Source organism: Vulpes lagopus, chromosome 18 (genome assembly GCF_018345385.1).
Source record: "Vulpes lagopus strain Blue_001 chromosome 18, ASM1834538v1, whole genome shotgun sequence".
Taxonomy (NCBI): Eukaryota; Metazoa; Chordata; class Mammalia; order Carnivora; family Canidae; genus Vulpes; species Vulpes lagopus.
This window is the reverse complement of record NC_054841.1, coordinates 420,804-448,562: the sequence shown is the minus strand read 5'-3', so window position 1 is coordinate 448,562 and position 27,759 is coordinate 420,804. Positions and strand designations below refer to the sequence as shown.

The 27,759-nt window shown below is 63.9% G+C and overlaps 4 protein-coding genes across 18 annotated transcripts in view; 3 read left to right on the top strand and 1 right to left on the bottom strand.

The window, feature by feature from the left end:
- The window catches only part of RTEL1 (regulator of telomere elongation helicase 1), a 29,220-nt gene extending 22,583 nt beyond the window's left edge, over window positions 1–6,637 (top strand). For 5 of the 7 annotated variants that reach the window (XM_041732511.1, XM_041732506.1, XM_041732512.1 and 2 more), the window contains 19 exons: window positions 46–159; window positions 269–309; window positions 420–505; window positions 602–679; window positions 916–993; window positions 1,317–1,463; window positions 1,609–1,724; window positions 1,868–1,991; window positions 2,085–2,232; window positions 2,369–2,529; window positions 2,958–3,056; window positions 4,090–4,288; window positions 4,410–4,544; window positions 5,041–5,157; window positions 5,310–5,543; window positions 5,629–5,796; window positions 5,870–6,004; window positions 6,084–6,187; window positions 6,268–6,637. In XM_041732511.1, the coding sequence (XP_041588445.1) occupies window positions 46–159; window positions 269–309; window positions 420–505; window positions 602–679; window positions 916–993; window positions 1,317–1,463; window positions 1,609–1,724; window positions 1,868–1,991; window positions 2,085–2,232; window positions 2,369–2,529; window positions 2,958–3,056; window positions 4,090–4,288; window positions 4,410–4,544; window positions 5,041–5,157; window positions 5,310–5,543; window positions 5,629–5,796; window positions 5,870–6,004; window positions 6,084–6,187; window positions 6,268–6,348 (2,365 nt within the window). In that variant the 3' untranslated portion in view covers window positions 6,349–6,637. The remainder of the gene's footprint in view (window positions 1–45; window positions 160–268; window positions 310–419; window positions 506–601; window positions 680–915; window positions 994–1,316; window positions 1,464–1,608; window positions 1,725–1,867; window positions 1,992–2,084; window positions 2,233–2,368; window positions 2,530–2,957; window positions 3,057–4,089; window positions 4,289–4,409; window positions 4,545–5,040; window positions 5,158–5,309; window positions 5,544–5,628; window positions 5,797–5,869; window positions 6,005–6,083; window positions 6,188–6,267) is intronic. The other 2 variants (XM_041732510.1, XM_041732513.1) reach the window with 2 other exon arrangements.
- Window positions 6,387–8,290, top strand: TNFRSF6B (TNF receptor superfamily member 6b). The gene is made up of 3 exons (XM_041732515.1): window positions 6,387–7,494; window positions 7,580–7,783; window positions 7,903–8,290. The coding sequence occupies exons 1-3, from the start codon at window positions 6,687–6,689 to the stop codon at window positions 8,184–8,186; spliced, it is 1,296 nt and encodes a 431-aa protein (XP_041588449.1). The 5' UTR covers window positions 6,387–6,686; the 3' UTR covers window positions 8,187–8,290.
- On the bottom strand, window positions 8,249–14,779 carry ARFRP1 (ADP ribosylation factor related protein 1). 9 transcript variants are annotated; one of them, XM_041732518.1, is made up of 8 exons: window positions 14,682–14,779; window positions 14,182–14,279; window positions 13,880–13,967; window positions 13,641–13,723; window positions 10,608–10,689; window positions 10,383–10,453; window positions 9,922–10,072; window positions 8,249–9,858 (listed from the first exon to the last, which is right to left on the bottom strand). In XM_041732518.1, exons 2-8 carry the CDS (start codon window positions 14,272–14,274, stop codon window positions 9,614–9,616), a joined length of 813 nt encoding a protein of 270 aa, XP_041588452.1. In that variant the 5' UTR covers window positions 14,275–14,279; window positions 14,682–14,779; the 3' UTR covers window positions 8,249–9,613. The 9 variants fall into 9 exon arrangements, with proteins under 9 accessions (XP_041588452.1, XP_041588456.1, XP_041588457.1 ...); XM_041732522.1 differs by having other exon boundaries at window positions 9,922–10,039; window positions 14,682–14,778; XM_041732523.1 differs by having other exon boundaries at window positions 9,926–10,072; window positions 14,682–14,775.
- A 21-nt stretch (window positions 14,780–14,800) lies between these two features.
- ZGPAT (zinc finger CCCH-type and G-patch domain containing) lies at window positions 14,801–27,314 on the top strand. The gene is made up of 7 exons (XM_041732514.1): window positions 14,801–14,937; window positions 15,144–15,751; window positions 24,469–24,602; window positions 24,776–24,931; window positions 26,055–26,174; window positions 26,263–26,662; window positions 26,915–27,314. The coding sequence occupies exons 2-7, from the start codon at window positions 15,168–15,170 to the stop codon at window positions 27,051–27,053; spliced, it is 1,533 nt and encodes a 510-aa protein (XP_041588448.1). The 5' UTR covers window positions 14,801–14,937; window positions 15,144–15,167; the 3' UTR covers window positions 27,054–27,314.
- Window positions 27,315–27,759: the final 445 nt, after the last annotated feature.

Genomic DNA, 27,759 nt, shown 5'->3' with positions numbered 1-27,759 from the left:
TGAGGGTGCTGGGCTCAGGACCTCACAGGGCCGCCCTGCCCCCAGCCCTTTCCCAGTCTGCCTGGAGAACCCACACGTCATCCACCAGCAGCAGATCTGGGTGGGCATCGTCTCCAGAGGCCCCGACGGAACCCAGCTGAGCTCTGCCTTTGACAAGCGGTAGGGGCCTGGGGGGGGGGGGCGGGGGGCGGGGGGCGGGCTGCGTGCCTCTGCCTCTGCCGGGACCCTGGTGAGGACCCCGGTGACGTGGGGCTCCGGCTTCGCGCAGGTTTTCGGAGGCCTGCCTGTCCTCCCTGGGTAAGGCGCTAGGTGAGTGCGCGGGGGGCCCTGGCTCCTCCCGGCGGGCGCCCCATCCCCGGGGCGGGCCCCTGCCTGCAGCCCCCGTGAGGCCCTCTTGCTGACGAAGCCGCGGCCTGCAGGCAACATCGCCCGCGTGGTCCCCCACGGGCTCCTGGTCTTCTTCCCGTCCTACCCCGTCCTGGAGAGGAGCCTGCAGTTCTGGCGGGTGCGTCCTGGGCCGGGGCGCGGTAGGGCCGGTGGGGCCACACGCACTGGCCTCTGACCGCGGGCCGGGTGCCCCCTCGCCTGTGTCTCGTCACAGGCCCACGACTCAGCCGGGAAGCTGGAGGCGCTGAAGCCCGTGTTTGTGGAGCCACGGAACAAGGGCGGCTTCTCCGAGGTCTGGCTCGGGGCTGCGTGGGGCGCCAGCCGGCCCGGGGAGGGTGCTGAGCCTTCCCTCGGGGGTGGGCGGGCGGGGCCCCGGGGCTTTCTGAGCAGGCCCTGGGTCGGCCTGGGCACCTGCGCCGTGAGGAGGCTCGGCCTGCTGGCTCCCCCAGCCGGACGGCCCCTCACCTCGGGATGAGACCCGGGGTGTCACTCCCGCAGACGGAGGCGCTGAGCACCGTCTCCCGCCAGGTGGTGGACGCCTACTACGCACGAGTCGCCTGTCCCGGCTCCAGTGGGGCCACTTTCCTGGCCGTGTGCCGGGGGAAGGTGAGGCTGCCCGGCGGGGGCCCACGCTCCCATCTTCCCCGGCTGGGCCTTTGTGGGAGGAAGCTCGCAGCTCTGACTTGGGGGCTGCGACGTGGTGGGAGGGGCGGTGCGGGCCCCAGGCCCCTGATCCACGGCCTTCCCCGGGCAGCCCTCCCGGAGCCGCTGGGTCTGGGCCCTGGGCCCTGGGAGTGGGCGCTGCTCTGGGCTCCTGGGAACCAGAGCTCCCGGGTGGGAGGCAGCCCTCCCCGCCCGCACATGGACACCTGTGCCTGGGAGGGTCTCGGCATGGGCGGACGGGGACAAGGCTGCCCACTGTCCCCCAGGCCAGCGAGGGGCTGGACTTCGCAGACATGAACGGCCGAGGTGTGATCATCACGGGCCTGCCATACCCCCCACGCATGGACCCCCGGGTTGTCCTCAAGATGCAGTTCCTAGATGAGATTAAGAACCACAGGGGCCCAGGGGGCCAGGTGAGGGCCAGGGTGGGCCTGGGGCGCCGGGTGGGGGGCCAGGAAGTCGGGTGAGGGCTGCGGTGGGTGGGGGGCCAGGCGGGGGCACAGGCTTGTGTGTGGAGGGTAGGAAGCGCTGGAGCCCCCGTGACTGAGCCTCCCGTAGCTCCTCTCCGGGCACGAGTGGTACCGGCAGCAGGCGTCCAGAGCTGTGAACCAGGCCATCGGGCGGGTGATCCGTCATCGCCATGACTACGGGGCCATCTTCCTCTGTGACCACAGGTGTGGCTCCCCTCTGCTCACCCGAGACCCTGTGCTTAGCCTGGCAGGCGCCAGCTGGGCGCTGGTCCTTCGCTCAGCAAGTGGGAGCCGGGGCTGGGGGCTGGGGGGTGTCGGGCCCCGAGATGACTGCCGGCGCCCCCCAGGTTTGCCCACGTGGACGCCAGGGCCCAGCTGCCCTCCTGGGTGCGCCCCCACGTCAGGGTGTACGACAGCTTCGGCCCTGTCATCCGCGATGTGGCCCAGTTCTTCCGTGTGGCTCAGAAAACTGTGAGTCCTTTGAGCCCAGCTGGCTGCGCCCTGTGCCCGCCACCCTGCCGGGGAAGGGTCTGTGCAGGACCCAACCTCCCTGTGACTGTTCAGATGCCTGTGCCCGCCCCCCTGCTTGCTGCCCCAAGTTTGGGTGAGGGAGCCGGTGCTGCCGTGGTGGCCACGTCGCCTGGGCCCCTCTCCGCCAGGAAGGCCAAGAGTCTGGACGTGCATGTCCCCAGCCTGAGGCGGACACCCACGGGTATGTGTGCCCGGGTGACACAGCTGGGCGGGGCTGCGTGCTGCTGGGGGCCTGGCCCGCCCCTTCCCCTCCCGCCTCCCGCCTCTCGCCTCCCGCGCCCCTGTGGGCTCTGCAGGTGATGCCCGTGCTCCCGCAGGGTCGCCGGCCGCCAGGGACGCCGAGAGCAGCCTGTGTGTGGAGTATGAGCAGGAGCTGGGCCTCGCCCCACGGAGGCCTGTGGGACTGCTGGCCGCCCTAGAACACAGCGAGCAGCTGGCTGGGGGGCCTGGGGACAAGGCCCCCCCCGAGGAGGAGCAGGTGTGGGGCCCAGACACACACCCCCAGACTCCGGCACGTGGCCTGGGACACATCCGTGCTCCCTCCTGGAAACCCCCAGGTGGTCGCTGCCCCCGCGCACCCCTTGGCGCCCTTCGGGAGCTGCCGCGGCGCCAGAGGCCAGGCCTGTGGGAGCCCAAGCTGTGCGGCGGGAGGGCTCCCTGCGCCCCGGGCCCTGCACCCCGCACCCCATACCCTGCACAGCCCTGGGCACATGCCCGCCCCTGCCTGTCCCGCTCCCTGGGCCCTGGGGAGCCCCGCTGCCACAGTGACCCCCACCCTGGCCATGGACACAGGGTCCCCCAGTCTGTGAGCCACGAGGGAGCTCCCCCCTGCCTGTGGGCCCAGTGGTGCATCACCGGCTCTGGGGTCGCTGAGGGCCTGGCCGGACCACAGCGTGTCCCCCTCAGGCACTAGACCTCCCCACCTCGTCCGTCCTGCGTGAGAAGAGGGCGGCCCAGGAGCAGAGAGCCGGGCGGAGGAAGATCAGGGTGCTGGGTGACCGTCAGGTACGTGAACCGCCCGCACGCATGCCCGGCGGGGGCAGGAGGTACAGGCGTGCGGCCCCCAGTGCGCGGGGTGTGTGGCAGGGCCTCCTCGCTGCCCTCCCAGGGGCACAGCGTGGCCCCACGCCCTGGGCTGTCCGACGCCTGTGCCCCCCCGCCCGCGTGGGCCTCAGTGTTTAAAGGAGCGTCGTTTCAGGCTGTCGTGAGCTCCAGGCCCCTCCGACCGGGGCTCGGGCTGCCGCCAAGTGCCTACCGCTTCTGTCCGGGCCCGGGCCGCACAGGGCCCGACGACCTGGAGGGCATTTCAGCAGCTCGGCGCCCTGCAGTGTGCGTGCCTGACCCGGCCCCACGGCGCCTCCCACCTGCGTGCCCCGTGCTTGCAGTCCCGCACGCTTGGGCCCAGCCCTGGGCCTTCCACTTTGTCGTGCTTTAATGGGGCCGCGCTTTGCGGACGGCACGACGGTCCAGCCGACTGAAGGCAGGCCCCGGCCGGAGGCTGCTTGGATGTGGGGCCTGCGTCGGGCCAGCTTGTCCGGGCTACGCTGGGCTCCCGGTGCCGCGTGGGGACGTGCCGAGCGTGGGGAGGGTCCGCCTTCCCTGAGATGAAAGTGTTTAAGGGCACGGAAGGCCCGAGCCAGGAAAGCCCTGGAAAGCCCCATGTACCACTTGCCTTTGTCCATCATCCTGGGCTTCTGGGAAGGAGCAGGCGGTGCCCAGGGCAGGGGGGCTGGTGCCGTCTGGAGGTGGGCAGGGCGCCAGGGGCCTTGGCATCGGGCCGCACTGGACGGGGACGCGGGAGGCTGCAGCCGTCCTGTGTGCTTCCCAGGCTTCCTGGCCGGCGGTCCAGGGGGAGGCCTGCGGGCTTGACGTCCCCCTCCATCCAGACGTCCCCCTCCTGGGCCGGCTGTCCCCTGAGCCTCGGCCGCCTCTGCTGTTCCCAAGGGGCATGGCCGCCCCCAGCTGGAGCCACCCCCCGCCCCGGGCCCGCGGTAGCAGCAGCGGCCCCGCCTGAACGGCCTGGCCCTGTGCCCGGCAGGAGGGGCCGGCAGCCGAGACGCAGGAGGGCAGGGCCAAGCTGTACATGGGGGCCGTGAAGCAGGCGCTGAGCCAGGCCAGCTTTGGCACCTTCACCAGGGCCCTGCAGGACTACAAGAGCTCCGACGACTTCGAGGCGCTGCTGGCCTGCCTCGGCCCTCTCTTTGCCGAGGACCCCAAGAAGCACGGCCTGCTCCAAGGTGCGCTGGCCCGGGGGGTCGCCCGTCCCGGGGGGCACCAGGCTCCACGCTTGTCCCGGCCCCTGGGGAGGTGGGGTGCTCGGCACGGGGCGCACCTGCAGGCCAGACGCCCTCCCAACAGGCTTCTACCAGTTTGTGCGGCCGCACCACAAGCAGCGGTTCGAGGAGGTCTGCGTGCAGCGGACAGGCCGCGGCTGCGGCTACCAGCCCGAGCACAGCCTTCCGCGGCAGCGGGCGGCGGCCCTGGCCCCCAGGGGTGAGCAGGCCAGCGCTGGGCCCCAGGTGCGGGGGTGCGGGGTCGGCCCTGCAGGCCAGCTGGGTGGAGCTCCGTCGGGGGGGAGGCGCGTGCCCCCGGGGCTCCTGGCGTGGCCCACGTGCGGGGGTCCAGGAGGCCCCTCCTGCATCCACCCGGAGTGCGCTCTGCGCCTCCACGCTTGGGAGCCCCTGTCCCCGTGGTTAGCAGACAGCCGGCCCTGAGCACGGACTCCGCGGCCTGGTGTCACGCGGACCTGGCTTAGGAGGATGCTCGACCTCCCAGGCGGGGACCCTCCAGCCTGAGTCGCCCCTGTCCTCTCTGGGCTTGAGGTCCACTGGGGCCTCTCTGAGCCGGCCCCTGCGGGTCCGGGTGCCCCTGCTGTGGTCTCATGGGCCTTGTGGGTCCATCCGTGTTCCCTGGACCTGCCTCCTCCCCGGGGAGCATGCCAGGCCTCGGGACCAGCTGGATGGCTCCACGTGTGTCCATGTTCCTCCAGGAAGCGGGGAGTGTGACCTAAAGCTGACCCTGTCCCAGGGGGTGGACAGGCAGCTGGACCCTGGGCAGCACCTGAACCAGGGCGGACCACACTTGCTCTCCGGGCGGGCGCCTGCAGGTAGCAGCCCCTGGAGCTTCAGGCCAGGCCGGGAACAGCCCACGGTGCCTGGTGGAGAGGATCTCGCGGGTGGGGGCTGCTCCACTTCTGCATCCCAGGGCGAGGGAGGCGGCCCGTGTGATGGAGGCCCTGGGATGTCCCCTCCCCTCCAGGAGACCCCAGCAGCCGGCCCGGGGAGGAGCTGAGAGCCTCCGCCGCACAGAGGCAAGGCCCGCCTGCTGCCAGGGCCTACTTGGCCGACGTCCGCACGGCCCTGGGGTCCGCGGGCTGCAGCCAGCTCCTGGCCGCGCTCACCGCCTACAAGCGGGACGATGACTTGGAGAAGGTGGTGGCTGTGGTGGCCGCGCTCACCACGTCGAGGCCTGAGGACTTCCCGCTGCTGCAGAGTGCGTGGTGCCCGAGGGGGCCATGGGGCGGGGCCGTGGGGGGGACCGTGGGGGGGCAGGGCTGAGCCCCACCTGCTCCCCGCAGGGTTCAGCATGTTCTTGAGACCTCACCACAAGCGGCGTTTCCGGCAGACGTGCGCGGACCTGATGGGCCCGGCTGCCCCAAGCACGGGGGCTGCCCCAAGCACGGGGCTCGGGCCAGGCCCCCAGGAGGGGGCCCCCACCACGCCGCCGCCGGACCTCGCCCCTCCAGGTAGGCTGGGGCCCCGCCCGCAGGGTGGACCGCAGAGCAGCCCCGCCCCGCGCTCACTGGCCGCTGTCTCCAGGTGCCCCCCAGCAAGAGAAGCCGGGGACCACCCAGAGCAAGATCTCTGCCTTCTTCCCACCGAGGCCCGTCGGGGACGCGGGGGCTCCCAGGCAGCCCCCCAGCGCCCCCCGCAGGCACGCACAGCCCGAGTGGGGTAGGTGTTGGGGGTGCAGGGCGTGCTGGCGGTGGGGGGACCAGCCGCCACGGTGCCCGTTCACGGACGCCCCTTGCAGCAGGCTTGGCGTGCCCGGGCTGCGGGCTGGAGGACACGGTCCCTTTCCAGTGCCCTGCCTGCGACTTCCACCGCTGCTGGGCCTGCTGGAGCCGGCTCCTCCAGGTTGGCAGCGGGGGCCCTGCGGCACCCGGTGGGCTGGGGGGCGGCCGGCGGAGACGGGCAGCACTGTCCTGTGTCCACAGGCCTCTAGGACCTGCCCGGCCTGCCGCGCCCCCGCCAGGAAGCAGAGCATCGCGCAGGTGTTCTGGCCGGAGCCCCGGTGAGCGCGCAGACCCCGGGCCAGGCGGACGCTCCCAGGATAAGCAGCCCGGACGCGCGCTCTTCACGGGGTGTGGGCCTGCCCGGAAGGCCCCAAGCCACCTCGGGGTCGGGGTGGCTGTCGGCAGAGAGGTGCAGGTTGGGAAGTCCCATTGGCTGCTGACTGTGGGTGGAGCCCCGAGACCAGGACTGGAAGGTGGGGCACCCCTGCGCCCTGCCCTCAGGACCCCGTGTGGGCCCTGGACCTACTTTTAATCCGGTGACCGGCCGCGTAATAAAGTTGCTGACACTGTCGCGGCTTGCGGAGGGCTGTGAGGTGCTGGGAGGGGGGCCCTCCTGCCAGATGCACACACGTCCTGCGGGGCTCAGCCTGCGTCCTCAGGGCCAGCTGGGGAGGGACGGGGACAGCCCCACGTCCACCCGTCCACCCCGGCTGCCCGGCTGCCCGGGCTGGTGGTGGGCGTGCTCACCCCTGGGGCCCTGGCCTCCACCCCCAGGCAGCCTGGCGCCAGGCGGGGGCGAGGGGCTTCCTGGCGGGGGAGGGGCCGTGGTGACGCTGCGGACAACTCGCCAGCAGGGCCTGGACGTCGCGAGCCCTGCCCTGGGGGCGTGGCCCGGCCACCCCATAAAGGCCACCGGCGCAGCGCGTGTGGGAGCAGGCAGCCCGGGGAGGGGCTGCCAGGGCAGCTGGGGCCGCTGTGTGTCCTGGTGTCCCCGCCACTGGCTGGTCACGGCCATGTGTGCACGGGAGAGGCAGGCCCTGCCGTGGGCGCTGCCCGCCCTGCTGCTGGCTCTGGCAGCGCCCTGGGCGGCGGGCACAGACACACTCACCTACCCGTGGCGGGACGTGGAGACGCGGGAGTGGCTGGTGTGCAGCCAGTGTCCCCCTGGCACCTTCGTGCAGCAGCCGTGCCGCCGGGACAGCCCCACGACGTGCAGCGCGTGCCCCCCGCGCCACTACACGCAGTTCTGGAACTACCTGGAGCGCTGCCGCTACTGCAACGTCATCTGCGGGGAGCGCGAGGAGGAGGCGCGGCCCTGCGAGCCCACCCACAACCGCGCCTGCCGCTGCCGGCCCGGCTTCTTCGCGCACGGCGGCTTCTGCCTGGAGCACGAGCCCTGCCCACCCGGCAGTGGCGTCGTTGTCCCCGGTGGGTGGGTGGGTGGGTGGGCGGCGGGGCTCTGGGGGGCGGCGAGGGCGCGGTCCCCCTGACCCCGGCCCGCATCTCGCCCCAGGCACCCCGAGCCAGAACACGCAGTGCCAGCCGTGCGGCCCCGGCACCTTCTCGGCCCGCAGCTCCAGCTCGGAGCGCTGCCAGCCGCACCGCAACTGCTCGGCCCTGGGCCTCGCCCTCAACGTGCCCGGCTCCCCCTCCCACGACGCCCTATGCACCAGCTGCGTGGGCTTCCCGCTCAGCACCGCGGAGCTGGGGGCGCCAGGTGAGCAGCCTGGGGGGGCTGGTGAACGCCCCACACCCCATCAGGGAGCCCACGCGCCGGCCAAGTGGGCCCCAGCCCTGCCCCCCGGGCCCCTCCTACTGGGTCCTGACCTCCCGCAGGGGCCGAGGAGTGCGAGCGTGCCCTCATCGACTTCGTGGCGTTCCAGGACTTGTCCTTCAAGAAGTTCCTGCGGCTGTGGCACGCACTGGCGGGCCCCGAGGCCCCAGGGCCGGTGCCACCGAGGGAGGGCCGCGCGGAGCTGCAGCTGAAGCTGCGGAGGCAGCTCCTGGAGCTCCGCGAGGCCCGGGCTGGGGCGCTGGCGGGGCGGCTGCTGCGGGCGCTGCGGGAGGCCAGGCTGCCAGGGCTGGAGCGCAGCGTCCGCGCGCGCTTCTGGGCGCACTGAGCACCCCACCCCACGCGGGCCTCACCCCAGCACCGAAGGAACTTTGACCCACCGGGCTCCTGTTGCGCTAACAAAGTTTATTTTTATAAAGCTGTTTTGTGAAAGGGGTTGTATGAAACCGTGTCTGCCGGGGGGCGCGGCGGGCACGTCGGGTGGGCGGGCTCAAGCTCCCCACGCCCGCCCCATGCGGACAGACCCTCCACGGGAGGAGCGGCTGGAGAGGCCCAGGGGGCAGCAGGTGCGTCCCTTCCAGCTGTGGCCAGGACGGTGGAGGGCGGTGGCGCCAAGCGCAGGGGCTCTTCGGGGAGTGGCCGGCTGGACGGCGCTCCCAGCGCCCGCCGGGGATTTCCCAGGAGAGGCGTGGCCAAGCACCTCCCCCGGTGCTTCCTGGGCACTTTCTGGGAAACACGGCTTTTCCCCTCAAGACTGTCTCAGAAGAGGGCTGGACAGTTCCAGAGCAGCTGGGGGACTCCCAGCACTGATCCCGGGGGCGGGGGGGGGAACCACCCTGTGGCCCATGACTCCCCAGTCACCTCACCTGCAGCTGCCTCCCCACCCCCAGGCCTGACTCATCTCTCCCAGCAACCCTCCCATGTCCCCACGGGGGCGGCGGGGGCGGGGCTGCCAGGCTAGCAGGTCAGACCTCAGCCCCAAACCTGGGTCCAGGCTCTGGCTCAGCCACGCCCACAGAAGCGGGAAGGCGGTGCCCAGGTAGGTCACAGCTCCAGCCCAGGGGCCCCTGTGCTGCGGTCACCATGCCGTAGGCTGGGGCCCACAACCCAGGGTGGGGTTAGGAGGGCGCCGGAGCGTAACCCGGACCGCTGTGGCTCTGGACACACTCCAGCCAGTGCCGGCCCATTGGACTCATGACTGCACCCAGGACCCCGGGCCACTGCAGGTCCCAGTGGGGGGGCGGGGGGTGCGTCCCGGGAACCAGCCTCACCTGGGGGCCTGTTAGCAGGCACAGGCCCAAATGTGGGTCTTGAGACCGCTTGTTCCCAGACAGGACAGGGACGCCCCCTCATCCCCCCGCTGGGAACAAAGGCCAAGCAGCCACCTGGCCCCACAGGAACGCAGCCTGCCCCTGCCTCACACTCTCCCAGGTCAGCAGCAGACACAAAGGGGACACTCCTCCTTCCCCTCCTGCTGGGGAGCAAAAGGAGGCAACGTCAGGCCAGGGTGGGGAGGACACAGTCTCCCAGGCCGACTCCTGGGGCCTCAGAACCCCCGGGGGCCTACAGCCGCGAGGGCAGTCCCCCTGCCTGAGGACACCAGCCTCCTCCAGGCCCAGCAGGGACGGAGATGGGACGGTCAGGAGCCCAGCAGCCTCCCCTGCTGCCCAGAGGACCCCCACCCTGGGGAAGCTCAGCAGGGGTCGTGTGGGGGCCCCGACTCCCCTTGGCAGAAGCCCCCCGATACCTACACTTTTATGGACACAGAAAAATTTGTCTTAAAGAAAAAACAAAGCAAATGAAAAAACCCAGAGCAAAGCAAGCCCGCGCCCCAGGACCGAGGCACGGAGCCGGCAGGAGCGCTCCTCTGGCGCTCAGGACGAGCTGTGGGCACCCGCGGCACCAGCCACGCCTACGTGATGTCCCTCTGCCGCGGCGGCCGGTGCACGTTCCGCACGACGCACTTGACCATCCACTCGATGCCCTCGCGCACCCCTTTGCTGTGGAGACAGCGGGCGTCAGGCGGGGCCGGCTGGGCCCCCACCCGGGGAGGACGGCCCCACTCACCCCGTGAGGGCCGAGCAGGCCTGGGTCAGGCAGTCTCGCCTGCCGATCTTGGAGGTGCAGTCGCTGAAGGCCGTCTTGATGTCGGGGATCGACAGGCAGGTCTGGGGGGGAAGCCTTGAGGGCAGGACGCCATCCCGGTGGCAGGGGCTGGGCTCCGGAGGGGAGGAGCAGGGGCATTCGGGCCGCAGGACGCCAGGGGCAGACGCAGCCGGGCCAGCGGGGAAGGTCCCCGGGGCAGCAGGGCAAGGCTGGAGCAGACCCCCGCCCCCGCCCCCGCCCCCCTGCGCACAGGGTCTCCCCGCCACGCCTCCAGCCGCCCCTGCCCTCCTGTGCGGAAAAGGCGCCCGCACCTGGGGAAGGCCATGTCCCACACCTGGGACAAACGTGGCTACGGGGGTGTCCGGGGCTGGCCCCCCGTTGCCCTGCTGGCGGGGGACCGCCCCGTGGGGAGGCTCACCTCCACGTCCTGCTTGTTGGCCAGCACGAGGATGGGGACACCATCCAGCGCCTCACTTGTCACCATCTTCTCTGGAGCGGGTGCAGACGTGGGCAGTGAGGGCTTCTGCGCAGGTGCGTTCACGCGCGGCCCCGCCTCCAGCCAAGGGCAGCCCCAGGGGCACAGGCGGGCGCGCCGGACCCGACCAGTCCCCAGCCCCCTCCCAGCCCTAACCCCCATACCCACCGAATGCCCGCTTGGACTCCGACAGCCTCTCCTCATCCGTGGAGTCAATGACGTAGATGACACCATGGCACTCCGCATAGTACTGGGGAGGGCAGAAAGTGGGGTGCTGGGCCACAGGCACCTGGCCACCCCAAGGCCAGCCCCCAACTGGAAGACCCTCCTGGGGCGCCTTTAGGTAGTGGGAAGGTGGGGCAAAAGGACGATGCAGCCCTCGATTCCTTCAGGGAGGGCTTGCTGACCTTGGGCAGGGGGTGGCCACCACCGTCTGTCCACTTCCTGGGTGCTACATCCCCAAATCCCACTTTAGCACCTGTTCCCGGGAACTGCCCGTGACTGCTGGCCTGACGGCGGCTGGAGGAGCCCGAGCTAAGCGGGTCCCCATGCAGTTAGGGCAGTGGAGGGAGGGGCACCAGCCCGGTCACGTGCCCGCACGGATGGCAGGCCTGATGGCCATACCACTGATGAGCCACAGAACGGCCACCAAGTGGACAGGCGGGGCTAAGGACAGAGTGGTCAGCCCCGGGCACACATACGGCAGCAGCATCGGGGCCCAGGGCCCGGGAAAAGTTCTGTTGCAGACAAAGCCAGAAAGACAGATGCATGAAATAGGGCACGCGAGGAGTGGGCCCTTGGAACGTGGGGCACGAGGGACACAGCCACACACTGGGGGAGCCTCCTTTCTACCCCAATCAGAAGAGACACGGGAAGTCTCCGCATCTGGCAAGCAGCAGCATCTTTGCCGCTTTGCCGCAGCTGCCACAAGAGCCCAGAAACCTGGGACATCCACACACAACACACGACACTGGTGGGACGCGCGAGTGGCCCATGAGCCGAGACCCTGACAACCGGGAAACCCTCAGGGTACAGCCAGGGCTCGTGGAGGGGCGGGGTCAGTCATGGGCACCAGCACTCCTGCAGCCCACGCCCTGGGGCACAGAGGGCCGCAGGGGCCTAAGCAGCACGCCGTCTTGCTGCTGACAACTGGGAGCCGGCCGGCCCGACAGCAGGTGTCTGCGGCAGGAAGGGGCGCCGCGGGGGGCGGGCAGCAAGCCCAGGGAGAGGCTCACCCCGCAGCCCCCGCAACGTGCGGCCTGGCCCAGGCAGGTGATGGCCCAGAAGGGGGTGACGGACATCTGGGGCTGAGCATGACCAGGGCCGGGGACATGGCAGGCTGCCTCAACCCCACGGCATTGCTGATTCCCCACGGCCACACGATGGTCTTGCTGGTGTGGCCTGGAGGGGCAGAGGCCAGAAGTGCCCCCGGGGCAGGCGCAGGGAGTCCATGTCTCATCTGCTGGGAAGCTGCAGCCTAGGCTGGTACGTGGACAGACCACAGGCAGCAGCACTCAGCCTGGATGGAGGCAGGGGCCGTGGGGAAGGGCTACTGGTCACCTGCCAGGGACAAAAGGACAGCAAGCCCAACCATGTCCCAGCGCCAGACAGCACGCGGGGGCCAGGCTGCGGGGCGCGGCACGTGGAGCTCTACTCCCTCCCCTCTGTCCTGGGGACCCACAGGGCCTCCGCTGCCCTCCTCACAGCTCTGGCCAGGGGTGGCCGGTGTGGTCACCACCCGGGCAGCCCTTTACCAAAGGCTCAGCAAGAGACCTGCTGAGTCACAGCCCCCAATGGCCTGCTCGGCACGTGCATGAGGTGGCTTCAGAGGCCAGCAGAGACCCCGGCCCAGCAGGGATACCTGCCCCCTCGGTGGGAGCTCACAACAGACCCAGAGGTCAATTGCAGAAGTGGGGCTGAGGGACCTAGGCTCTGACCCTCGTGACAAGCCACACCGCTGACAGGAGTGGTGGCTGGGGGGGGGTGCTGCCAGCTTCGAAGCCCCCCCCAGCTCTTCCTGAGAGCCAGCCCTGGAGGTGCCGTGCCCCAGTCAGACGTGTGATGGGCTGCCGTGACCCGCGCAGAACCCCGTGGCGGGCGGTGCACCGGGGGGATGAACCCGCTGGTCCTACAGCACCTATTTTAACCCAAATGCGCCCTCCCTGAATCACAGCCGCCCCAGGCAGCCCACGGTGGTGACCCAGCCGGCAGCTGAGTCCTGGTCAGCTCAGCCTGGTGTGGGGCCGGTCTGAGGAGCAAGCGCCTCCATGGCCCCCTGCCCGCCGGGACCCGGGCTGACCCTCCTCACCGCCCAGCCCCACATCCCCCCAGGTCCCCGCCCGGTGCTAGTCGTCTAACACATTCTGCCCCGACGTCCGCCTCGCAGTCTGCTCCTCAGACCCTGGCCTGTGATGGGACGTGAGGACCCGTTTCACGCCCCCGGGGGTCTTGGTTTAGAAGAGCAGACCCCCTGGCCTCCTGCGCCTCGGTCCAATTTAACTGGCCGGAGAATCTGCTGGTGATCTTCTGGCCACAGGACGGATACTGACCTCGTCGATACGAGTCAGGACAAAAAAAAACACTTTAGAGAATGACCAAGGTCCCTGCTGCCGCAGTCAGACTAGAAACCCCGACCCGGACACCCGATTGTAAACACAGGGACGACTGGTAAGGGTCAGGGCGCACGCCTGCGCTCCCAGAAGCGGGGCTGCACCGGAGCCACACCGACCCTCCCGAGGGGCGGCCGAGGGCAGGGCTGGGTGCGTTCTGCTTGCATGTGCCCAGCGCAAGGCGGCCAGTGCTGGGGGTGTGAGGGAGGAAGAACAGCGCACGGGTGTCCCAGACACGCCCCGGATGTCAGGGAGGCAGCGGTTCTAGGCCTCCAGGGGCACCGTCGCCAGGCGGGGAGGAGGACGCCGCAGAGGACAGGTCCTGAAGGAGAACCCGGGAGGAGGCCCCGGCGCTGAAGCCCAGCACCCACAGGCCCCCTGCCTGCCCGCACCTGCTTCCTGGCCACCTCTCGTCCCGGCCTGTACTCATGGGAAGCAAATCTCTGAATCAGAAGGAAACCGGCACGTCCTCACTCTTGAGGGTGGGGGCAACGGGGGAGCCGGACAGGGCCGGGGGAAGCCTCAGGGACACAGTGGGGGACGGAGCTGACGGGAGGCTCGGCCGGGGCCCTACGGGGCACCGCCCGCTTACCTTGTCCCACAGCGACTGCAGCTCTTCCTGGCCCCCCAAGTCCCAAAACATGAGGCGAGCCTTTCCCACGTCCACAGTGCCGACTGCGGGGAGAGGACACGCTGAGGCCAGGGACCGCTGCCCCGCGCCACCTCCCGGCCAGGCCAGGGACCGGGCGCTCCGCTCTGGGCTCCGCTCTGGGCTCCCTGACGCGGCCCCGGGGGCGGCCCCACGAGCCCTCCGCCCCGGGGGGCCCTTACTGTTGAGGCCCACGGTGGTCGTGATCTTGGACAGGCTCATTCCCTTGTAGTTCTTGTTAAAGCGGGTTTTCGACTGTTCCAGGAACGTCTGCGAAGGGAGGGGAGGGCGGAAGGGAGGGGAGGGCGGCTTCCCCGGGGTCCGTCCCCGTCCCCGTCCCGGCGGCTGGGGGTGGCTCGGGGCGGGCGGGGGCGGCGGGGGGCGGGCGGGGTCGGGCGGGGGCACGTGGGGGCGGGTGGGGGCGGGTGGGGGCGGGTGGGGGCGGGCGGGCCGGCGGAGGGGGAGGGCCGGGGCGGGCACCAACCGTCTTGCCCGCATTGTCCAGCCCCAGGATGAGGACGCAGTACTCGTCCTTCTGGAACATGTACTTGTAGAGGCCCGACAGCAGCGTGTACATCCTGCCTGCGCGCGGGGGCGGGGGCGGCGGTCGGGGCGGGCGGGCGCTGCCGGGGCGCTCCCCCCCCCCCCGCTCCCCCCGAGCCCCCTCCCCCGCGCCCCCCCTCCCCCGCGCCCCCTCCCTCCCTCCCCTCCCCCGCGCCGCCCCGCCCCCGCAGCCCCTCCCTCCCTCCCCTCCCCCCCCCTCCCCCGCGCCGCCCGCACCCGAAGGCCCGCCGTGACGTCAGGCTCCCCGCGCTGCCGACGCCCCCGCCCCAGCAGGTGCCCGCCGGGCCCCGGGCTGCTGAGTCCGGCCCCCCCCAGCCGGGCTGCGAGGCGGCGGCCGGCGGGTGTCGCGGCCCGACGGCGGGTGCAGGCCCCCGAGGCCCCGCCCCGCCCCCCGCCCCCGGGGCGACCGGCCCGCGCTACCTGGCGCCCGTCGGGACCGCGGAGCCGCCCGCGCCTGACCTCGCCGACCCGCGCCGACCCCGCGCTGACCTCGCGCGGCGCCCGACGGGACGCAGGCCGCGGGGGGGGGGGGGGGGGGGGGCGGGGCCGTCCCGACGCTCCCCGCGCGCCGCGTCCCGGCGTCCCCCGCGCGAGGCACTTCCGGTGGCGGCGGCGCCCGGGAGGAAGTGCCGGTGGGCTGCGAGGGCGGAGGCGGGGGCGCCGGCCGCTCTAGCCGGTGAGGCCGGCGGGGCTCTATGGCGGCGGCCGGGAGCCCGCGCGGAGGAGGGGCCCGGCCCGGGCGAGGGGGCGCGGTCTGGGGCGACGGGGCCGGGGCCCGCGGCGAGCGGGCGGGCGGAGCGGGCCGGGCCGCGGCGGGGGCGGGGGCGGGGGCGGGGCGGGGCGGGGGCCGGCGCGGCGCTCAGGGGCTCCCGGTCGTTGCAGCCGCGCCGCCCGCCGGGCCGCAGGATGGACGAGGAGAGCCTGCAGGCCGCGCTGCACACCTATGACGCGCAGCTGCAGCAGGTGGAGCTGGCGCTGGGCGCCGGCCTGGAGCCCTCGGAGCTGGCCGACCTGCGGCAGCTGCGCGGCGACCTGCAGGAGCTCATCGAGCTCACCGAGGCCAGCCTGGTGTCCGTCCGGAAGAGCAAGCTGCTGGCCGCGCTGGACGGGGAGCGCGCGGCCCAGGGCGACGCCGACAGCCGGGGCCCCCAGCAGGCGGGGCCCGCAGCGCCCGCAGCGCCCGCAGCCCCCGGGGCCGCGCCGGACACGGCTCCCGAGCGCGAGCCGGCACCCAGCGGGCCCGGGCCGGGCGAGGAGGAGCGGGACGGGGCCGGCGACGAGGAGGAGGCGCTGAGCGGCCGCAAGGTGAACGCGCCCTACTACAGCGCCTGGGGCACCCTGGAGTACCACAACGCCATGATCGTGGGCACCGAGGCGGCGCGCGACGGCTCTGCGGGCGTGCGGGTGCTCTACCTCTACCCCACGCACAAGTCCCTGAAGCCCTGCCCGTTCTTCCTGGAGGGCAAGTGCCGCTTCCAGGACAGCTGCAGGTGAGTCCCCGGAGCAGGGGCGCAGGTAGGCAGGGCCGGTGCTGGCAGGGACGCTGCCCCACCCATCGCTGCTTTGGTCCTTTCGGGTGAAACTTGTAAAATGCAGCGTGGCAGCCCCGCAGGGCCGGGCGTGGGGACCGCCCGCTGCCCCCTTCGCCGCCGATCAGCCCTTCCTTGCCAGGCTCCTGTTAGCTCTCTCCTTTGAGACTTTTTTTTTTTTTTTAATTTTTTATTTTATTATTTATGATAGAGAGAGAGAGAGAGAGAGAGAGAGAGAGAGGCAGAGACATAGGGAGAAGCAGGCTCCATGCACCGGGAGCCCGACGTGGGATTCGATCCTGGGTGTCCAGGATCGCGCCCTGGGCCAAAGGCAGGCGCTAAACCACTAGCGCCACCCAGGGATCCCTAGCTCTCTCCTTTGTCTTCCTCTTGTTTGCCTGCAGCGTGTAAAGGAAATGGTAGAAGTCCCTGGTGTTTTTTTCATCAATCAATGCTCGAGGTCGCATCCCTAACAACTTCGTAAGTTGGATCTTGTTCATGATGAGATTCAGACAACTGTGGCAACGATGTCACTCTTTCCTTAAAACGCCTGACTCGGCTTTTGCTCCTCGTCGCTTCCATGTGTGGAGGGAATGTTCACCAGCAACTCTTGCAGATGATTTTCTTTTTGAGTCAATAATCCAGGGAAACTCTCTCTAGTCCTTTGGTCTTCGTCTTTGCTTACGGACCGTTGCTGGGTCCAGAGCATCATTTAACACGATTTTCCACGATCCTTTCTTTCCTTGTAAGTCTGATTACAGTGTGGCACACGTACGGGGAGGCGCGTAACTCATAAAACGTACTCAAGTTTTCACAAAGCAGATCAATCGTGTGCTGCTGAACAAACAGGTCAGACAACAGAGTAGCAAGGCCTCTCGTCCTCTCTGCCGTTACCCTCTGGGTGCCTCCACGGGCCCGGGTGATGCCCCTTGTGGCGATGAGAGCTGACATGTCCGTGTGCTGTTCCTCTAGGCCAGGCTTCGGGCCAGGAGTTTCACATGTGTTGACCCCTCCGTGCAGCAAGCCCCAGGGGTGGGTCCCACCACAGCTAAGGTTGCCTGGCACAGACGGCGGCGCATGCGAGCCTGCAGCGGGCACAGGCCAGCTTTGCCTCAGCCCCCAACTGCTGTGCCTTGCTCTGCTGTGTTAGCTGTAGGTCCCACTGGCATAGCCTACGACAGCCACTTGCCACTGCCGGACAGATAAACTCTTTTCTTGCATTGCTTTGCATTTTTATTTTATTTATTTTTTAAAGATTTATTTGTGAGAGAGAGGCGGAGGGAGTATGCACCCTCGGTGCAGGGAGAGCCAGAAGGAGAGAGGGAGAGAATGTCAAGCAAACTCCCTGCTCAGCTCGGAGCCCGACCCTGAGATCAGGACCTGAGCTGAAACCAAGAATCTGACGCTCTTAGCTCAGTTAACCCACTGAGCTACCCAGGCGCCCCTGCTTTGTATTTTTAAAAATAAAAACAGAGTAGCTGACGCTGAAACAGCCCTTGAGTCCCGGCTGTGTCACAGCCCCTTCTCCTCCGAGGCTGTGATCACAACTCCCTTGTGTTTACCTCTAGCAGATGTTAGCACGTGAGCGTATATGCGAAGAGTAACTTTTTGTGCTACTTTTGAAACAAATGGTATCACACAGGATGGTTTATTTTGCAACTTGCTTTTTACACTAAGCAGGGATGTGAGAGGGCATCTGTGCTGGTATCTCCAGAGCTGTTTAATTGGTTTTAACTGCTACGTTCCTTTCTGATGTTTTCCAGTTTTTGTCTATTACAAACAGCTCGCTGTGAACATCTTAGCAGTGTCTTCTTCTGCACCTGCCGAGAATTTCCCTAGTATGGGACGGGTGTGGCGAGAGTGTGCAGAGTTCCCGCTTCCGCATGAAGGCCGGTGCCTCGTCCCTCATCCTATCACTGCCGATTCCTGCCTGCTGAGCGCTGGGAAAATGGGATCATGGTTGAGTTTGTGTTTCCTTGGTTCCTAGTGAGATACAGCACCTTTTAATTCATTTTTTATAGCTTAATGTCTGTATTTCAACTTCTTTGTAAAACAAACGAGAGTTGTTTTTCATAGTTGTTGGGACAATGGAATGCGTTACCACGTGCAGAGAATTTAGAGTAGTACCTCACAGGTTGTAAGCTCACGGTCGATGTTAACTTTTACGTTGCTGTAAAGTAAAATCAGGCGTGGGAAGTAAGTACACAGTGTGGGGATTACTGTGACCCCAAGCAGTCACCACTCAGCTCACAACTGCAAATGTGCCAACCACCCCCAAGCCCCTCCGTGCACCTCAAACCAAATGCAGCCTGCTCCCTCCTCCAAAAACGACCGCTGTTCTGGACTTTTATTATGGTCACACTCAAGTGTGGCTGTGGTGCAAACACTGCAGTGCCATCTTGCTCGCTCAGCTGCTGTCTCTGGCTGTCCACACCCTCCTCCCAGCCTTTCCTGGCCTCACAGCTTTTTGGAGGACTGGGCCCCGGGCCCCATCGTCGAACACCCCTGGTGCGGTCCAGCACAGTCCTCTGCAAGCTGGCAGCTGGATTGAGGGAGCTGACCACATGCAGGTCCACGCTCTTTGACCAGACTCTAGGTGCTGTTCCTTCATCGGGACGTACTTGGTGTCTAGCTTTTCTGTTGTGATGTTAGCAGCCTTGGACGCCATTGGTGATCGGTGCCTGATGGCAGATTCAGCAGGGACTGCAAAGTAGAGGTCTTTCTCTCTGTTCATTTTCATTTGTTAGCCGTAAAGAGATGCTCTCCTGCACCTCTGACTTGGCTCCCAGTGGTACATAGAGAAAATACAGGATAAATGCTGGGCTTTCCTGTTTTGTTTACTTCATTTCTAAGCTAATAAATGGTTCTCTTTCATCCTGAGAAGGTAGTGAATTAGCTTTAAAAAAATATTTCTAGGGGCACCTGGGTGGCTCAGTGGTTGAGCGTCTGCGTTGGGCTCAGGGCGTGACCCTGGGGTCCTGGGATCGAGTCCCGCATCGGGCTCCCTGCGAGGAGCCTGCTTCTCCGTCTGCCTGTGTCTCTGTCTCTCTCTGTGTGTCTCTGTGAGTAATTAGATAAAATCTTAGGCAAAAAAATGTAATATTTTTATGGACTCAGGATTTTCATATATTTGACAAATTTCAATCTAATGAGATTCTAATTTTTTTTTATTGGAGTTCAATTTGCCAACATATAGCAGAACACCCAGTGCTCATCCCGCCAAATGCCCCCCCTCAGTGCCCGTCACCCAGTCACCCCAACCCCCTGCCCACCTCCCTTTCCACTACCCCTTGTTTGTTTCCCAGAGTTCGGTGTCTCTCATGTTTTGAGATTCTGATTTTCTATACAGGTATCACCCACTTTTCAAAAGTTCATGTTTTAACACTTTCATGAAAGGCCTGCATTAGAAACTTGTCAGCCTTTTGCTGTTTTTGGACCCCAAAATGAGTCTCGTGGGTAGCATAGAATTTGATCATTCTTTTCATCCATCCTTCCAGTTCTGTCTTTTAATTGGAGTTTACATACTCTGCTTGCAACTAAAATAGTTATTGATAAGTACGCACCCCAGTTGTCTTATTATTTTCTCTCCTTTTTTTTTTTTTAAGGTTTCATTTTTAACAAATCTCTACACCCAGTGTAGGGCTTGAACTCACCACCCCAAGATCAAGAGTCCCATGCTCCACCTGACTGAGCCAGCTGGGTGTCCCTTTGTTTTCTATAGGCTTTTAGGTTATTTGTTTCTCATTCCCTTCATTATCGCTTTCTTTGGTGTTTTTTTTTTTTTTTCTACTCTATCATTTTGATTCTCTTTGATTTTTTTTGGGGTGCACTTTTTAAAAAAGATTTTATTTATTTGAGAGAGAGCGAGCGAACAGTGGGGAGGGGCAGAGAGAGAGGGAGAAGCCGACTCCTTTGAGCAGGGAGCCCAACATGGGGCTTGATCCCAGGACTCCAGGATCATGACCTGAGCCGAAGGCAGATGCTCAACCACTGGGCCCCCCAGGTACCCCCCATGTTATTTTCTTAATGACACTCCCTGGATTATGATTAATATAGCAATCTAGTGTGAATAATGCCAGTTTACCTTTAATAGTGTAGGGAAACTACCTATAGTCCATCCCCCCTTATGCTGTTACTGTTACAAATTACATCTTTGTACTTGTGTGCCTGGAATAGAGATTCAGGAGTGTTACTTCATGCATTTGTCTGTCTTTCTTTTAAAGATTTTTATTTATTTATTCATGAGAGACACACACAGAGAGAGAGAGAGACAGGCAGAGGGAGAAGCAGGCTCCATGCAAGGAGCACGATGTGGGACTCCATCCCCCGTCTCCAGGATCAGGCCGTGGACTGAAGGTGGCGCTAAACCGCTGAGCCACCCGGGCTGCCCTGCATTTGTCTTAAATCATATAGAGGAAAAACAGATGAGTTGCAAACCAAAAAAAAAAAAAAAAAAAGAAAAAGAAAGGTAGTAACAGTTTTATATTTACTTGCATAGTTGCCTTTATCAGTGTCAGTATGACTTATGGTCTAATGTCCTTTGGCCCTTTCGCATTGCTTGTAGGGCAGGTCTCCTAGAAATGAACTCCCTCCGCTTTTATTTATATGAGAATGTCTTCATTTGTCATTCGAAGGATAGTTTTGCCAGATACAGAATTCTCAGCTGGCAGGGTTTTGTTTTCTCTTTAAGCCTTTAAATATGTCATCCGCCTGCCTCCTGGCCTCCATAGCTTCCAGCGAGAAACTGGCAGGTAACCTTACTGAGGATCCTTGTACGTGATTCAGAATTTTCTCTTTGTCTCTGAATTAAGGAAGTGTCCCCGTAACGAGCCTTCAGTGGTGTGGTGGTAAGACATGAGAGAGGGAGGCACTCTAGTCCTCCGAAGGAGCCCCCCGGGCGCCCTTCTGGTGCTTCCTTTCCCCTCCCTCTGCCAGGGCATGAACGGATCTTTCTCCAGTACTCACTGTGAAAAGCTGGTAGAGCTGGAGTACAGCTCACGAAAGTGTGAGAGCCCCGGGGTGCTTGGAGCCACTGCCTGCAGCTCAGGTCATGGCCCCGGGGTCCTGGGATCGAGTCCCTTGTGGGGCTTCCAGCTCGGCAGGGAGCCTGTTTCTCCCTCTGCCGCTCTCCCCGCCCCCACCTGTGCTCTCACTCTCTCTCAAATAAATAAATGAAACTTAAAAAAAAAGTGTGAGAGCCCCTGTGGAGCCCCAGGGGTTTGAACTCTCAGACTTATCCACGCCAAGCCTTTCTAGCACAGGCTCCTACGGTGGTTCCTGCCAGGCGGTGGGGGGTTACCGTGCTGGTAGGTTGTGATTCTCGGTATCTGCCTATTGGTGTCTCCAAATTTGGCAAAGCAGTTTGCCCTGTGACCTTTTTTCTCTCACGGATCTAAGAAGAGTTAGTGATTTTTTCATTTTGTTGTTTTTTACCTTTGGTTACAGCAAAGGGGTAACTTCCCAGCTTCCTACACACCAGGCCGGAGACCAGCAGTGTCCCAGCTAGTGAGTTTCTCATTTCAGTCATTGACTTTTCAAGTCTGCTGTCTTGTTTTTACATATTTTCTTTTTTTTCTTTTTATGTATTTTCTATTTATGTTTTAAGATTTATTATTTCTTGAATCATTGTCAGATTTTCATTTAGTTCTTCGAACTTACCAGAGTCTGCTTTGAAGTCATGGCAGATTTTGGCACTTGGACCCACTGAGTCAGATTCCATCCACTGCTTTTTTCCCCTAAATATGGGTCCCACTTTACTGTTTGTGTGCCTGGTAAGTTTTTATTGAAAACGGTACATTTCAGGTAATGTCTTGTAGCAGCTCTGGGCTTTGAATCGTTTTCTTTAGTATTTTGTTTTCTTTTAATATATTTTCTGGACCTGGATTACGAAGTCTGTCCCCCCTCATAGTGCACAGCTTCTGATATATCTGCTTAGATCCTTAAATTTATATTTACTTTTTGACCTGGCTTTTTAGGGCTCCCTTCTGTGTCCGTGTGGCTTTGTGGCCAGGCAATGATGTAGGCAGAGGTTATTTGCAGCCACTCTTGCCCTCAAGGCTTCTCCCCATCAGTGTGTGGACCGGGGGACACATTCCACGTTCAGCAGCCCCCATCTCCGTTCACGTGACGCTGGCTGGAGTCCTGACTGGTGCACCTTGTTTCCTGGAGAACCAGGGTGTTTGGGGGGGGGGGGTTGGAGCCTTCTATGGTTGTTCCATTTTCTGGGTCTCCCTGTGAATCGTCAGTGTCCACTGAGCTGGGCTCACGGCCTCAGGGCTGATGGTTTTCCCAGGGTCATCCCTGGTCTCACCCCTGCCATACTGCTCCTCGTGGGCACGCAGGGCATGTCCCCCCACTGTGAAGCCACAGACATTCCCACCTCCCATTCTGTCCCAAAGTTGGGCAGTTGTTTTTTTTTTTTAATTTTTTTTATTCATGAGAGACAGAGAGAGCAAGGCAGAGACACAGGCAGGGGGAGAAGCAGGCTCCATGCAAGGAGCCCGACGTGGGACTTGATCTCGGGTCTCCAGGATCACGCCCTGGGCTGCAGGTGGCGCTAAACCGCTGGGCCACTGGGGCTGAAGTTGGACAGTTTTTCACAAATAATGACTAACCAGTGTGTTGTCTGTTTCATTCTATTTCCAGAGTTCTGACGCTGTGAGTTTGGACCATTTTGCTTAATTTCTCTGTTTTTCTCTACTTGGCCACAGCTGGAACTCAGAACCTTCTTTATAGTTCTAAGTGCTTGTTTTCACATTCTAGTTTTATTCTAGAGTGTATTTCCATCCATGACTGTTGTGAGGTAGGTGACTGAGTTGGTTTGTCCTTTTTTTTTTTTTTTTTTTGAAGATTTTATTTATTTATTCATGAGAGACATAGAGACATAGGCAGAGGGAGAAGCAGGCTCCTGCAGGGAGCCTGATATGGGACTCGATCCTGGGACCTCAGGACCTCAGGGGTCATGCCCTGAGCTGAAGGCAGACGCTCAACCCCTGAGCCACCCAGGCATCCAGTGAGTTGGTTTTTAATTTTTTTTTTTTTAAGGTTTTATTTATTCATGAAAGACAGAGAGAGAGAGAGGCAGAGGGAGAAACAGGCTCCATGCAGGGAGCCCACTGTGGGACTCGATCCTGGGACTCCAGGATCACGCCCCCGGCTGAAGGCAGATGCTCAACCGCTGAGCCACCCAGGCGTCCCTGAGTTGGTTTTTCAATACGGGAAACCAGTTTCTAATCTTTTCCTTCTGGAACCAGCAGTCCATCCTTTCCTGACCGGTGTGTAGAATTTCCTCCATCACATGTGAGGTTTTTCGTGTGTGTGTTACTCTTCCCAGGTGCTCGTGCTCATTCTATTGATCGCTTTGCCTGTTCGTCTTAGTTTTAAGTTCATTTTATGGATATGCCTTTAACTACTCCCCGTGGTTGGAAACTTAGGTTATTTCCAAGTCTTTTGAATTTAATTACCAATCTTTGGGGCAAATCTTTGCATAGTTTCATTATTATTTTTCTAGAATCAGTTCTTAGATGTGTTTTCCTGGGTTCAGGATACCAGATTTTCAGGCTTCTATTATCACTGGATATTCCTGCAGAGAAATGTTAATTGGTGGTTCTGGAGGCATGTGTCTGGGGGGCGTGTGCTGAAGTGGGTATTTGGTTGAACTCAGTCCTGGGTGTAGCCCCCCCCCCTTGGACCCATTGTCTTCCTCCTTGGCTGAACGAGGATTTTCAACCAGAGTCACCACTGCATTTGGAAGCCAGTCTTGGAGTCGCTGATGCTACTTGGTTGTTGGCAGTGTCCTAAGGGCCTGAGGACTATCAGGTGTGAGAACGAACTGCCCAGAATCTTGCCAGGGGAAGTGTCTGAGGCCATCTTTGTCCACCCATAGGAGAGGACCGAAGCCCTTCCTTGGCGTTCCCATTATCACCACCTCTTCCCACCTGGAAGGGCTTGCCAGGGCCAGCGTCAGCTCTGCGTCACCCAGGAAATGCCAGTCCCTCGTTGCTCTCGTAGGGTTAAAACGGTTTCCTCTTTGAAAGGCTGGCACGGTAGAGGGGATATGTGGTTAGTCTTTTATGCCTTTATTTGGCAGAGTTGAGCTTGTCATCCTTTGTCCCCACATTTCTTCCTCTTTGCCTCCTCCTCTCCCCTCCCCTCCTCTCTCGGTTTTGGTTTTAATCTCACTGGTTCACTTACATCTAAAGATCAAGACATCACTGTTACAGCTGTGTTCTCCTACTTGATTTGGGAAGGACTCGGTCCCATAAGCGCACACGCACAAACACACCCGCCTCGACGATCTGTTTGTGCCGGGGGGCTCCCTTCTGGTGGAGAGGCTATGGGGATCTTTCGTCACATGGTTGTCTGCCCATCACATTGTTACTCTAGCCCGGAGAGCTGGAGGGTAATGCGAGGCATCTCGTCCCCAGGGTAGCCAGGCCCATCCCAAGAATGAGAGTGCGCGCGCACGTGGACATACGTGCTTGTTTGTGTGCAGGGGTATACGTGTGCATGCCCATGTATGTGTATACGTGGGTGGGTGTGTATGTGTGTGTGTCCGTTTGTCTGCCATGTCTCCCTCCCTTCGGGCCGATGCCCAGGCAGGTGGACTGGGTTCTCCTGGGTTCACTTGCCCCAGCGCGCTGTGTCTGAGCCCCTGCTCCCTGCGGCTGTCTTGGCAGGTTCTCCCATGGGCAGGTGGTCTCTGTGGATGAGCTGCGCCCCTTCCAGGACCCGGACCTGAGCTCCCTACAGGCTGGCTCTGCATGTCTGGCCAAGCAGCAGGATGGCCTCTGGTACCCCGCTCGGATAACTGGTGAGGCTGCCCACGGGCCTCTCAGCTGGGGCCCCTCCTGGAGAGCCCTGTTCCATGCCCAAGAGGAGCGAGACCACCCTTGACCTGGGCCCTACCTTCCTTCTAACTCCCAGTGTGGTTCCTACCACCTGTTGAGGCCACTGAGCTGGCCTGTCTTTGTTCCTTGCCTCTAGATGTAGATAATGGCTACTACACCGTCAAGTTTGACTCACTGCTGCTGAAGGAGGCCGTGGTAGAGGGGGACAGCATCCTGCCCCCGCTGCGCACAGACCCCACGGGATCCTCGGACTCAGACAGTGGCGACCCAGATGACCCCAGCTATGCCAGAGGTATGGCGGCAGTTCAGGATCCCAGAAGCCAGGAAAGTGGGGCAAGGGGAAGCGTTGGTAGCAGTCACCCCGAGAGGCTTCCGGCTGGCAGGGCCTGTGACCCTCTCACCACATCCTTGGAGAGTATGGGGGCAGTGAGGCAGACTGTGTTCAGAAGGGGCACGCATGACTGAGGACACGTGGAAGCCCGCCACAGGCGTTGGGGGCAAACGAGAGCGAGCGTGTGGAGTCTGGGGCAGGCCCTGAGGCCTGCAGATGGAATGACCCGGCCCTGGTCTTCAGGGAGCACACGGGATGATCGCAGCTCCACACCCTGCAGGCCGAAGCTGTGTCCGCTGAAGCAGGGCTGGCCGGTCGGCGTGCGAGGGACCGGTGGGGCGTGGGGCAGGAAGGAGCGGCTCCTTCCAGTGGTCTCCACGTGGGGACACCTAGTAGCTAGAGGGGAGGCTGTGTTGAGAGAGCCGGGGCAGGAGCGGTTCAGGAAGGGTAACTGGGGGGATCCCTGGGTGGCGCAGCGGTTTGGCACCTGCCTTTGGCCCAGGGCACGGTCCTGGAGACCCAGGATCGAGTCCCACGTCAGGCTCCCAGTGCGTGGAGCCTGCTTCTCCCTCTGCCTGTGTCTATGCCTCTCTCTCTCTCTCTGTGACTATCATAAATAAATAAAAATTAAAAAAAAAAAAAAAAAGGGCAACTGACTGAGGGCGTCCAGCCCTCCCAAGGGGTCAGGTAGGATGGAGAGGGGAGGCATTCCTGTGGAATCTGTCCGGTGAGGTGGTAGTTCCAGAACCCCCATGTCCACGGTGGTGGAGGGGAGGACTGAGCCGCGAAGTCATGGACTTTCTATGGGGGGAAGACGGGAGCTCACCGCCTGAGAAGGTGGGTCAGGGGAGGGCTCAGGTGGGGAGGTTGGCCCTGCGGTGGGGGGGCTGGAGCAGGCTGCGCCAGACTCTGCCGTGAGTCCCGCCTTAGTCACGTGCCGGTGACAGGTCTGGGCAATCACAGGAGAGCCGGAGGCTCAGGGCACCATGACCCTGGCCCGGAGCTGAGCTCTTGGGCTGACACTGGCCGGAGCCCAGAGTGCTCCCCGTCCGGCGGGGCCGAGCCACTGCCCTGTTTCCTACAGTGGTGGAACCCAGTGCTGCCGAGCCCGGGACCTGCAGCTCCGCTTTCGCTGGCTGGGAGGTGCACACACGGGGCATCGGCTCCAGACTCCTTGCCAAGATGGGCTACGAGTTTGGCAAGGGTGAGTGTGTGCCGCCCTGGGGAGGGGAGGGGGCCGCACAACGGGGCTCGGGTCCAGCAGCGGTAGCGCCAGCCCCGTGTGCCCCCAGGTCTGGGCCGGCATGCCGAGGGCCGGGTGGAGCCCATCCACGCTGTGGTGCTGCCTCGAGGGAAGTCGCTAGACCAGTGCGCAGAGATCCTGCAGAAGAGGACCAAGGGCGGCAAGGCTGGCGCCCGGAGGCCCCCGAAAGGCCAGGGCAGTGGGGGTGGACGCCCTCCCTCTCGTAGCGTGTTTGACTTTCTGAACGAAAAGCTGCAGTGCCGGACCCCGGCGGCGCTGGAGGCTGCGGCGGCCCCCGCGGGGAGGAGGAGCGGGAAGGAGATGTACCATGCCAGCAGGAGTGCCAAGCGGGCCCTGGGCCTGCGACTCTTCCAGACGGAGAAGAAGATCGAGCAGACCCAGCGGGACATCCGGGGCATCCAGAAGGCTCTTGCCCGAAACACCGGCCGGTATGTGTGGGGCAAGACTCGGGGCAGGGGGCAGCCCCCTGGGTGTCGATGCCTCAGCCCTGCCGTGGGCCTCCTGCCCACTTTCCATGCTGTGCCTTCTCGCCTGCACGTGAGCTGGAGCACGCGCTGACCCCAGGGTGGTGGCTGTCTGAGGAGGGTCTGGTGCTTGGAGGAGGAGGGCCGTGGCCACGGGTGTGGGGGCCTCGTGCCAGTGGCCCAGCAGCTCGTGCTGAACGGCAGGCTCCTCCTCAGGCACAGTGTGACGGCGGCCCAGCTGCAGGAGAGGCTGGCAGGAGCCCAGCGGGAGCTGGGGCAGCTCCAGGCCCAGGAGGCGGGTCTGCAGCGGGAACAGAGGAAAGCAGACACCCACAAGAAGATGACCGAGTTCTAGAGCCCTGTGTGCCGTGGACGGGGCTCGGACCCCAGCTCCTGGGTGCCCTTGGGGAGACCAGCTGTCACCCGACTAGATGCCCCTGGAAGAGGGGCTGGCCTGCTCCCAGGCTATACCCCACGGCCAGCGGACACTGCTGAGTGGACATGGGGCTGCAGGGCTCCCTTCTGGACACTTCCTTGCCCACTGAGCCCACCCGCCAGTGTCTTGGGGGGTCTCCTCAACGAGGACATTAAAGTGATTGTGTTGTGGTGTCTTTCATTGGAGGCTCGGCTGGCTTGTGGGACCTCGGGGGAGAGGGGTCCCTGCGCAGGCCCGTGGGCGCCGGCGGGAGGGCCCTGCGAGAGGCTGCTGGCCCCTGTCCGGAGGCAGGCGTCCTCTGCTGTCCTGACGGGGCTCCACCAGCAGCTCCGAGCTGGGTCGCAGCTTCGGGGGCCGCCCATGTTGCCCGGCACCTGCATATGTGTGGGACTGAAGGGGTCGTGGCCGGTGCAGAGCCCTTGGGAAGCCCTGCTGCTGAGGCCGGAGGAAGCCCCGGGTTCTGGTGGCCTCGAGGCCGCCCCGGGCCCATGACCCGTGCTGGCCCAGCTCGTGGTGGGTGGAGACGCCCGGAGGTAGGCTCGGAGCCGCGCTGGCTCCCCGCACACCCCCACCAGGCAGCGTCTGCCCCCCGCGCGGGCTGCAGCCAGTGGGTGAGGCTGTGATG